Genomic DNA, 12,329 nt, shown 5'->3' on the forward strand with positions numbered 1-12,329 from the left:
AGTGGTACAAGCCTTTAATTCTAGCACTTGAGAGACAGAGAGAAGCAAGTGGATTTCTTAAGTTCAGATCTCAGAATTCCCCAGAAAGCTTCACAGAAAATTGTCTAAATCTCCTTGACCTGTGGGCATATCTATAGGAAATTGCCCTAAGTTCATTGATGTGGCAAAATTCAGTCTAAAAGTGCATCACATGTATTCCTACTGTCTGCTCCTGACTGGAAAACATTGACTACGTCAAGCTGCTGCCACCTTGCTTCTGTGATAGACCATAATCTGAAATTGTAAGCTAAAATAGACCCTTTCTTCTATAGCTTGCTTTGTCATGGCTTTTTTTTTGGGGGGGGGGTTGTTTTTGTTTTTGGTTTTTTTGAGACAGGGTAGTTTTAGAGTCTGTTATGGGGCTAGCTCTTGTAGACCAGGCTGGTCTCAAACTCACAGAGATCCGCCTGCCTCTGCCTCCTCCCGAGTGCTCCAATTAAAGACGTGCACCACCAGTGCGCTTTGTCATGGATTTTTGTCATACAAGCCAGGAATAAGGCTTGAGAGGAAGCATTTAATGTCCATCTTGTTCCTGTGTTTTCTTTATCACCTACAATGTAGTTGGATCTAGAGGCTGGATTTTCTTTGAGAGAAATGTGTTGTACTCAGTATAATATGACACTTTGTTATATCATACCAATAAACACATATCAGATCAAATTGTCCACTTTTTTGTTTAGTTTTTTTTTTTGTTTTGTTTTGTTTTGTTTTGTTTTGTTTTTGAGTCAGGGTTTTTCTGTGTAGCTTTGAAGTCTATCCTGGAACTTTCTCAGTACACCATGCTGGTCCGAAACTCAGATTCACCTACTTCTGCCTCCCGAGTGCTGGGATTAAAGGCGTGCATTGCCACTGCCTGCCCAGATTGCCCACTTATAAATGTACTAAGGTTGTGCATAGTCAGATTCTGTCAGTTTGGTAAATTTTACAAAGTTCTTCACTAACTTATTCCTAATGACTTTGATTGGGATAGATTCTTGTATTATTAATCTGTTGCCTCTTTGCTTTTCCAGGAATCCATACCTGTTTTGTCTGTAAACAGAGTGGGGAAGATGTGAAAAGGTGCCTTCTGCCCTTGTGTGGGAAGTTTTACCATGAACAATGTGTCCAGAAGTACCCACCAACTGTCATGCAGAACAAGGGCTTCCGGTGCCCCCTGCACATCTGTATAACTTGCCATGCTGCTAATCCAGCCAATGTATCTGCTTCTAAAGGTGTGGATTTTTTTTTATGTAAATCAATCTAATTGTAAGACTTTGGTTTCTTGGGCACTACTTTGGTTTTCAAGTGCAATCTGAAGCATTCTGCTTGTCAGTTTGCTAAAGTAGCAACATTTGTGGCCAAGTATAGTAATGAATTCCCATGAATACCATGCTGTGTTCTGTGGAATGTCCAGCTGATGGCTTAAAATATTTAGATATCATTAGAGATTTTGTTTGAAAACATCTCCTATTCAATACACTTTATAACCCTTTTAGTTCTTCTACCATATAGATTTAAGTAGTTGGATCCTGGTTTTTAGTTGCTGATGTATATTAGAGATCCATCTGGGAAATAAGCTTCATAAAGTAATGAGCAAAGACTAATTCCACTGTTCAATTGCTTTTGTCTTCTGTTTTTGTTTTGTTTTGTTTTGTTTTGTTTTTAAGACGGTTTCCCTGTGTAGCCCTGGCTGTCCTGGAATACTCTGTAGACCAGACTGGCCTGAAACTCAACAGAGATCCACCAGCCTCTGCCTCCCAAGTCCATTCGTTTTAATTTACTTATTTCAGATGTTACAGGATTTGAGGCAGTCATCTGGATCGTAGATCATGGTCTCCTTGCAGATGCAGGTGTATTTACAGTTGTGCAGTCCTATTCCCACTGGGGACTAGCACAGAGCTCCCCTCTTCATCTTAATAGTGAATTACATGTTTAAGAGCCATGTTTCTCTCTGCTGGCAAATAGACTTTTATAATGTACTTTGTTTCCATATGTAATCTTTTTCTCTTGCTTCTCTCCCATTTTTCTTCTTACCATAAATGTAGGTCGTCTGATGCGTTGTGTCCGATGTCCTGTGGCCTACCATGCTAATGACTTTTGTCTTGCCGCTGGGTCAAAAATCCTTGCATCTAATAGTATCATCTGCCCTAATCACTTCACCCCTAGGCGGGGCTGCCGAAATCATGAGCATGTTAATGTCAGCTGGTGTTTTGTGTGCTCAGAAGGTAAGATGTGACTTCTAACTTTGAGTGGTTTCAAAGGGATTATCAAGTGTTTTATATTTTAATGTGTATTGCAGTGAATATATAGTTGCTTCTCTTTCTCTAGCCATATGGGTCCTAGATATCAAGCTTAGGTCTTCAGACTTGGCTCATCTCTCTGACCCTGAAATAAGATCTCTCAGTCAATCTGTTTTGGCTAGACTGGTGTGCTGTTGAGTCCCTAGGATCTGCTTGTCTCAAGTACTCAGTGCTGGGATTATAGGCTAGCCTCTCTGGGTTCTGGGAATCCTAACTTTGGGGCTTCATACTTTGTAGCAAGCCCATTATGACCGACCCACTGATAAATTTCTCCAGTCTCTCATGTATCCTTTTTAGTTTATAATACTTGAGGCTGGGAATAGTGCTTGCTTAGCCTATCATGCCCAAAGCATTCGACTTTATGTAAATTGATGTGATGGGGCATACCTATAATCTTTACTGTACATCACATGAATTCAGTGCCAGAGTAGGCCAGAAGAGGGAGTCATTTCCCCTGGAACTAGAGTTGTAAAAGGTTGTTAGTAACTATATGTTTGCTGGGGAATCAAACCCTGGTCCTCTGCCAGAGTAGTAGCCCATGCTTTGGATCCCACTAAGCCATCTTTCCAACTTCTGAAGAAAGTTTTTATTTTTATATATGTATATTTCTTTTTACAACAGGGCTTATGTACTTGCTTTGTATGCCAAACTAATCATAAACTCCCAGAGGTCCACATGCTTCTGCCTCCAGTGTGCCTTTATTAAAGGCATTCACCACCATGCCCAAGTTGAAAAAAATTTCTAGAACAATACAAAGGAAAAATGAAATAGCACAGCCTATGAAGGAAGTTCAGTCATAAAAGTTAAAAACAAGTCCAGAGATCACCTAAAATTTTCTCACTGTGTTAAGTCTATAACCACACTTTATTTAAACAATTTTAATACGTGTGATAGCAAATGGAGACTATAAGTTATGAACCAAGAAACTCAGGTTCAGTAGGGATGCCAAACACCCCGCTTACAAACACTTGATAACTCTGTGTCTGAAACTGCCGTGTTCTGAAAAAAGAGTGAAATAGCTACGCGTATGGAGGTGCTGCTGGCTTATGTGTTTGTTAGCTGAGGTCTCAGGAGCAACTGTTGCTCATTATAAAATGTTTCTACTGGGAAAGCTAGATCTCAATAAAGAAAGTGAATTCCTGAAGTGATAAGGTCTTAGGCTTCAAGACCTTCCTGTCACCAGCTGAATCGAATTTTCAGGTTTTAGGGATGGTTTGGTTGGTAAAATCCCAGCCATGACAGACTGAGTCCAGACTCATGTAGAAACAAGGTACATTCTCATAACATGGTATTGTTAGGTCAGAGACAGGCATGAGTTCTTTTGCTAGCCAACCATCTTAGCAGAATGGGTGAGCTCTAGGTTCAGTAGACCTTGTCATAAAAAATAAGGTAGAAAGTGATGAAGAATCCATCCAACACCAACCTCTGACCTCCATGTGCATGCAAATACACAAGCTACATACACAAAACTTAATTGTGCCTTGTTTTTTTTAAAAAGATGTATATTTATTATGTATGCAGTGTTCTATCTGTATGTTTCCATACTTGCCAGAAGAGGGTATCCTATGTCATTATAGATGATTGTCAGCCTCCATCTGGTTGCTGGGAACAGAACTCAGGCCCTCTGGAAGAGCAGTTAATACACTTAACCTCTGAGTCATTTCTCCAGCCCCTAATTGTGTGTTTGTTATACTATGGCCTCTATTTGCTATAAATAGTCTTAGAAGGGAAGGGTTTGTTTGTTTTGTTGTTGTTGGTTGGTTGGTTCTGTTTTTGTTGTTTTGTTTTGTTAATTTTTTTGAAATAGGGTTTCTCTGTGTAACAGCCCTGGCTGTCCTGGAACTCAACTCTGTAGACCCAGGCTAGCCTTGAACTCAGAGATCCACTTGTTTCTGCCTCCTGAGTGCTGGGATTAAAGGCGCGCCACTATTGCCTCGCTAACCTTTTTTTTTTTTCTTTTTTTTTCGTTTTTTGTTTTTCGAGACAGGGTATCTCTGGAACGTTCCTGGGTATCATGGAACTCATTCTGTTTATCAGCCTTGCCTCTAACTAATTGAAATCTGCTTGCCTCTGCCTTTCAAGTGCTGGGATAAGGAAAATGTTTATATTGATATTTATGCACATAAATACCATCTTGTTATAACTAATTTTGGTAGAAAATATACTATTTATTATCCTAATATGAAAATTTTTTTTTGGATAATATGAAAATTTTTGATGTGAGTTTGGAGCTCGGGAATATTAGAAAAGGCATATTGTTACAGAGTAGTCTTTCTGTGTGTGTTCTACTAAGCCCTTGGCTAGAGTTAGAAATAATTGATTAGGAGCTGAGCAAAAGCCATTTCTGCTGGGACTTTTTATGGACTCTTGCGGTCTAATGCGAAGTTTCCCTATTCCTCTAGGAGGCAGTCTTCTGTGCTGTGACTCCTGTCCTGCTGCTTTCCATCGTGAGTGCCTAAACATTGATATCCCTGAAGGAAATTGGTATTGCAATGACTGTAAGGCTGGCAAAAAACCACACTATAGGGAGATTGTCTGGGTGAAGGTTGGTCGATACAGGTGAGTAACATGACAAAGAATGGCACTCATTGCTCCTATCATCATCTGTTTCTTGGGTTCCGGAAGATAACTTTTTGGTTTTGTTTTTCCAAACACAGTTTCTCTGTGTAGCCCTGGTTGTCCTGGAACTCACTCTGTAAACCAGGCTTGCTTCACACTACAGAGATCCATCTGCCTTTGTTTCCCAAGTCCAGGGGTTAAAACCGTGCATTACCACCACCAGGCTGGTAATTAACTTCTTAAAATGTTCTTCATGATTAGGCATAGTACTCTAAACTCTATTAGAGAAAGTTAAATATTGATTTTTCAGTTCTAGGTATATAGTATGTGTACTATAGCAAATTATTTACTGAATAAGCACATAATCTCATAAACAAGGAAAATTCATTATAATTTCAAAGTATTTACTCACAAACATGCACAGTAATATTCTTCTCCACCCGATAATTGTCCATAGTTTCCCCACAATTGTTCATTTTGGTTTTGCTTTTGAAGTTGTAATTGAACTGGGATTGCATAAAAGTATACAACATAAATGTAGTTTGTCAGATTTTTAAACAAGGCTTCATTATATAGCCCTGGCTGGCCTCAGACTCAGATTCCTCCCTGCCTCTGGTTCCTACTTACCCAGCTAACATGAATGATTTCAACATAGAATGACACACTATGATTATATATTTTATGAATTACTAGCTATATGTGGTGGTGTACCCTCTATTCCCAGCACTTGGGAGCCTGAGGCAGGATGATCATAAGTTCATGACCAGTTCTTGCTATATAGCAAGATCCTACATCTACTAAAGAAAAGTTTAAAAGTTGTTAGCACCAAGAGATGATAGATGATGGAAATATTGGAGAGATGGCTCTGAAGTTAAGAGCATTGCCTGCTCTTCCAAAGGTCCTGAGTTCAATTCCCAGCAACCACATGGTGGCTCACAACCATCTTTAATGGGGTCTGGTGCCCTCCTCTGGCCTGCAAGCATACACAGACAGAATATTGTATACATAATAAATAAATAAATATTTTTTAAAAAAAAGAAGATGAAAATATTGATTATCTTGGTTAGATAATTACAGGGAGTTTCTTTTAGTTTTTGCTTTTGAGTTAAGGTCTTAACTGTGTATCCTGGCTGACCTCAAACTTGATATCCAGCTTGGTATATAGACCAGACTGGCCTGAAACTGCCTCTGCTTCCTGAGTTTAAATCACTCCTGGAATTAGAAATACGTGACCTCTAGCCTAGCTGTAAGTTTTTTTAAAATTCAAATTGTCTGGTATACTACTGTTGAAACCCTTAATGATGAACATTGTTTTCCCTGTCATTGTCACGTCTTCAGTTCTCTTGTTCTAATTACTTTTAATAAACTTAATAATTGTGTATGTGTCTTAATGTGGATATGTGCATGTGAGCACAAGTAATCTGAGACCAGAAGCATGGGATTCTATGGAACTAAATAATACAGATGTCTGTGAGCCACCTGATAAGGGTGCTGAGAATGGAACAAAGTTGTGTACAGTGGCAGCATGGGCTCTTAGTCACTATGCCAATTCTTCAGTCAGATTTTCATTTCATTGTTGAAGAAAATTCTTCAGTGGACATTATAAATATTCATGTATCATAATTTCCTTGAAGCAACGTAACTGTTTCTAAGAAATTATTTATATTTGTGAATGTTTATTTTAGCTTTCTGTAACATTCTACTTGAGGATACAGCTAAATGAACAAAGTGCTTGGTACCCAAGTATGAAGGCTAGTGTTCTGAACCTAGCACCTTCATACATGTATGCAGTCTTAGAGCTTGGGCGGCAAAGATAAGGTTCCTCAGGGTAAACTGGTTACCTAGGCTAGAAAGCACTAGTGAACTCCAGGTTCACCTCAAGAACCTGCCTCAGTAAAGAGAGTGGACAATAACCAGGGAAACATTTGTTTTTCAGTTTGTGCCTATATACATGTACATACTATGTATACACACATGCAGAAAGACCTACAACAAAACCTTAAGTATGTTATTTTCCCAGTGCTTTTGCAGCCTTGTAGAGGTTTCTTCTCTTATTTGTACCTTTCCCAGGTGGTGGCCAGCTGAGATCTGCCATCCTCGAGCTGTACCCTCTAACATTGATAAAATGAGACATGATGTGGGAGAGTTCCCTGTTCTCTTCTTTGGGTCTAATGACTATCTATGGACTCATCAGGCCCGAGTTTTCCCTTATATGGAAGGAGATGTGAGCAGCAAAGATAAAATGGGAAAAGGAGTGGATGGAACATATAGAAAAGGTAACTTTACCCTTAAGATTTTTCAGGCAAGCAGAAATTTCCATAGCTCAGTATCTGCTCTGTGTTAAAGTTCATGTAATGGTTCAGGGTGTCTGAAATACTGTGATGCCTGCTTGTAATCGTAAGACTTGAGGCTAAGGCAAACGAACCCCAGGATCAAGACTACCCTGATTACATAGTGAGTTCCAGGGTGATTTTTGCTACACAGTGAGGCTGTGTCTCAAAAAGAAAAAAAGAGAAAACAAAAGTGTCTTATAGCCACATGCTTGTAATTTCAGTTCTTGGGTTGGGAGCCCAAGTTCAGTGGCCTAGATCTTATAAGACCATCTCAACAAAACAAAATTGGCTGGGATTATAGATGGAGTTTAAAGGCACAGGGCTTGCCTGGCATCTGTAAAGTCATAGATTGCTCTCCAACACTTAAAACAGTTTTCAAATTTAGGTTCCATGCTGATATACACCTGTAATTTCAGTGGCTTGGAGGACCATAAATTTGAGGCCAGCCTCTGCTACTGAGTAGAAAGACACTGCTTCACCCTCCCTGTCCAAAAAAAGGCAGGGTGTAGGTATGGCTGGCCTCAAACTCACAGAGATCCACCTGCCTCTGCCTCCTAAATGCTGGGGTTAAAGGCGTGCGCCACCACAGCCCAGCAGGACATGGGCTTTCTTCAGCTTAAAGGGGGAGATAGGGTAAAATAAATATACCCAGAGATATATAATTTTTTTTACGTGATTTTGTTTTATTTTCTCAGCTCTTCAGGAAGCTGCAGCGAGGTTTGAAGAGTTAAAGGCCCAAAAAGAGCTAAGACAACTGCAGGAAGATCGAAAGAATGACAAGAAGCCACCACCTTATAAACATATAAAGGTGACGGGGACAAATCTTGGGAGGCTGTGTAGTAGAATAACACTGTATGGCTCCTTTTCCTTTCTTGCACATGGTAAAAATTTAAAAATTGGAAGTTAAGAGTATAAAAAGAGTACTTGCTTTTTATTTCTAACACAGTTGTCATCGTCAGTTCTTGACTTGTCAGACTTGTCAGTAAGCTCCTGGACCTACTGAACCATTTCACTGTCCCTCTTCAGTGTTCTTCCTAAAGTGATTATTTGTATATATTAGCTTATATAAATCATCTTATGCCAGGACATGGTTTTAAATTCTTTGAGTGTAGAAACTTTTAAATTGATTTTTTTTTTCCCTCTAGTGCTATATGTTTATAAGCAAGCACTCTACCACCAAACTACAGTCTCCATTCCCCACCCCTTTTTAATTTGGTGATGGTGTTCCATTTGTCTGGGCTCACCTTTAACTTGTGATCTCCTGTCTTAGTCTCTGAAAAAAACAGAATTAAAGGCATATTCCAATATAGCTGGCTTGAAATTTACATTTAATGTATCAGCTGTGGCTTTATTATTAATATGAATAGTCTCATCTTGATTTCTTCAAATCATGTAAAATGTGTCATATAACTTGAAGGATATGTTACTGAATTGCTTTATGTTAATTTATCTGATATGACACAATGTGCTTTTCCAGGTGAACCGACCTATTGGTAGGGTACAGATCTTCACTGCAGACTTGTCAGAAATTCCCCGTTGCAACTGTAAAGCTACTGATGAGAATCCCTGTGGGATAGATTCAGAGTGTATCAACCGGATGCTGCTCTATGAGTGCCATCCCACGGTGTGTCCTGCTGGAGGGCGCTGTCAAAACCAGTGCTTCAGCAAGCGCCAGTATCCAGACGTCGAAATTTTCCGCACATTACAGAGGGGCTGGGGTCTCCGGACAAAAACAGATATTAAAAAGGTAAAGATAAATTAAGAGGTTTTGTTAGGCTTTTATTTTGTTTTTACTTCTTGATGTAACTGGTTCTTCTTGATGAATATGAGAATTACTACATAGAGGACACATAGTTAGGAATTATTATAAACTCCAAGGTGTAGAAAGAGGCCTGATAGTGGATGATCTTGTCATCAAAGTCCTTACATTGATCATATTCGCTATATATAACAATATAGGGAGAAATTCATAAGAATGTTATGAGATTCTTTACACTTTATGACAGTTTTAGAGCCAGTAGTAAAGATGGAAGAAGAGGTGATTACAGTATTTTGTTTGTTTGGTTTTTGTTGTTTTGAGACAGGTTTCTCTGTAGCTTTGGAGCCTGTCCTGGAACTCACTTGGTATATCAGGCTGGCCTTGAACTTGGGAAGATCCACCTGCCTTTACCTCCCAAGTGCTGGGATTAAGGGTGTGCACCACTGCCGCCCAGCAGTTATAGTATTTGAATAAAGTATTTAATCAGGAGAAATAGTTTGGGGTTATCAAGAGTGATGAGCTGTGTTGAGCTTTTCACAGTGAAAATGCAGGGAATCTTCAACATGAAATGTGGAGGGCCTCTGCTAACCTCCTTCTTGAAGGCAATAATGGGTTTATTAACCTTCATTAAGAGGTTTTGTTTTGTTTTTTGCTTGCATGTATGGGTCTGGAATTACAGGCAGTTGTGAACTGCCATGTGGTGGCTGGGAATTGAACCCCCGTCCTCTGGAAGAAGAGCCAATGCTTTTAGCTGCCCATCTCTCTAGTCTCTTTAATATAATTTTTAGAGCTCTAGAATTTTGAGAAAAGTGTATAGGAAGGAATCCAGACATTTGTCACTTGTTTGGTTGAGTTTTTGGTAATTTGACATAGGGTTTCACTCTGTTGCCCTGACTGTCCTGACATCAAACTCAGAGATCCACCTGCCTCTGTCTCCAGAACACACCACCACACCTGGCTGTTCTTCAGCGTTTTAACAGATAATATTATACATTCTGGATAGAAAAATTAATCTTATTTGACAATTTAGTAACAAAGCTTATTTTCATAATTTCTAAAGAATTTTATTGGGGGCTCAGTGGTTAAGAGCACTGCCTGTTCTTTGAAGAGAACCTGGTTGAATTCCCTGCACACACATGGCAACAAACAGCTGTCTGTAACTCCAGTTCCAGGGAATTCAGAATTCTCAAACAGGCATACGTTCAGGGAAAACACCAATGCATTCAATCAATCAATCAATCAATAAAAATTTAAGCATTTAAAATTTTTTGTTGTTGTTGTTGTTGAGGTTTCTAGGAAACACAATGAAGCCATTTACCAAATATTTATCTTGTTTGCCAGGTAGAGATAGGTTAAAATCTCCCATGTTATTTGTGAAAGTGGTTTAATTATGCTATGCAGAGTAGGGTGGACAGTGATGTGAAATGTAGAAGGATGGTAAAAGCAGGGCAAGCTCCAAGACAGAGAATGTAGTTGAAACTGGATTTCAGGCCGTCAGACAGGTAACAAAATTGACTTATTTCTTTACTGTTTCTCAGTCTTCAATTCTGGTGGTTCTTCAGTGTGCCTTATCCTGGAGCTTTTCTGCTAGTGGGAATGAGGAAGTGACTTTTCTTCATTAAGTGATTAAGGCATCATAAATAATAAAATTCACATAGTCTACTTTTGAGAATCATCTATATTATTTTTAAAATATAAATTGCACTTGTAAACACCAGTGTTCTTTTACCATTAAGTTATGAGCTGTTTCTGTTGTAGGGTGAGTTTGTGAATGAGTATGTGGGTGAACTAATAGATGAAGAAGAGTGCAGAGCTCGAATCCGTTACGCACAGGAACACGATATCACTAATTTCTATATGCTCACTCTAGATAAAGTAAGTAATATAAAATTGTTTTGTATTTGAAAATGTATTTGTGATAGACCCAAGTTCTAGAATTTGTCCATATACATGAGCAATTTCTTGATCTTGATTCTGGAGAGGGCTAAATTGCTCATTTTTGGCTCTTTACCCATAACCAAAAACAATAAAGCTACTTTTAGTATTTTTTTTTTAATGATCCAATATAAGTTGGGGTTTTTTAACGCTGTAAAAATATATAAAAAGATCACAAGAGTTAATAATCTTTTATCCCTTAATTGTATAAACTTGACTAATTTGTTCATGTTTAACTAGTGTGTTGTTACGATCATATAACTCAGTGGTTCTCAACCCTCCTAGTGCTGCAACGCTTTAATACAGTTCCTCATGTTGTGGTGACTCCAATCACCAGTAATTTTGCTACTGTTATGCATTGTAATGTAAATATCTGTATTTTCTGGTGATATTTTTGGGGTCATGATCCATAGGTGTATGTAAATTAAAAAACTCAAGATATCAAGTATTTCAGTTTTTTTTTTTTTATTTGGGGGTCATTGGATTATATTTCAGAAGAAATTTCCCATTGTGTCTGTTTCTTTTATCTGCAATTCTTTGTGCTTGGAAATTAGATTCCAGTACATTTCTTTCCCTGTACTATGGTTTTGGAGTTCTCCCTTTGCTAATATGAGAATTGAACCATGAAACCTATGCACAGTAGTCAAAGATTGTACAACTGAAATATATCTTTAGCCTATTTTACTTTGGTTGATTTATGTTGTGTCATTTTGGTTTTTTATTTATGCTTTGTTATTACATGTTAGTTACATTAGCTTATTACAGTTGAATTTGAATCAGAATCTTACTAAGTTTCCTTGGCAAGCCTAGAAGTTGCATTGTCCTGCCTCCAGTGAGCCATCTCTCCAGCCCTACCCTAGCATTCTCAGTACTTGGGATTACATTGACCCTCATGCTTAGACTGACAGTTCTTTTCCTGGTATCTACCTTTGTAAATACTTCTTCAGTTGTGTTTGTGTGTTTGTGAGTCTTTATTGACAGACATTCTGATTATACTTTGGGTAAGGAATTGGATTAAGTAGTTAAATTTCAATAAATGATTTCTAATGTGCCTCTCATCTGTAAACTTCCTGATTAGAAAATGTAATAAGCTGCTGCTTCTCTGGGGCAGTGGTTCATAAACTTCAGTGTAGACCAGAATCCCATAGGCGGGCTTGTCATAACTACGCATTGCTAAACCTGCATAGAGTTTCCTCTTTAGTATATTTGAAGCACAGCCTTCCAAGTGGAGTTGGTGGTGATACTGGTCCATATGTGACTTACATAGAACTCCTGCTCTGAGAAACTTTGATTTTAAAAGCATTCACTTCTGTTGACGGGTTTCTGTCCCACCTGGTCCGGCAGCCTTTCAGTTCCATAGAAACACACAGAGGTCTACATTAATCCTAAACTGGTTGGCCTGTTAGCTCAGGCTTCTTTTTTTTT

General features: G+C 38.6%; 1 protein-coding gene across 1 annotated transcript in view; it reads left to right on the forward strand.

Moving 5' to 3' along the window:
* The window catches only part of Nsd1 (nuclear receptor binding SET domain protein 1), a 115,292-nt gene that overhangs the window by 84,801 nt on the left and 18,162 nt on the right, over nt 1-12,329 (forward strand). Inside the window, exons 13-19 of the mRNA XM_026782929.1 lie at nt 1,050-1,250; nt 2,064-2,243; nt 4,721-4,877; nt 6,948-7,153; nt 7,906-8,018; nt 8,688-8,957; nt 10,728-10,866. Of these exons, the coding sequence (XP_026638730.1) occupies nt 1,050-1,250; nt 2,064-2,243; nt 4,721-4,877; nt 6,948-7,153; nt 7,906-8,018; nt 8,688-8,957; nt 10,728-10,866 (1,266 nt within the window). The remainder of the gene's footprint in view (nt 1-1,049; nt 1,251-2,063; nt 2,244-4,720; nt 4,878-6,947; nt 7,154-7,905; nt 8,019-8,687; nt 8,958-10,727; nt 10,867-12,329) is intronic.

Source organism: Microtus ochrogaster, chromosome 16 (assembly GCF_000317375.1).
Source record: "Microtus ochrogaster isolate Prairie Vole_2 chromosome 16, MicOch1.0, whole genome shotgun sequence".
Taxonomy (NCBI): domain Eukaryota; kingdom Metazoa; phylum Chordata; class Mammalia; order Rodentia; family Cricetidae; genus Microtus; species Microtus ochrogaster.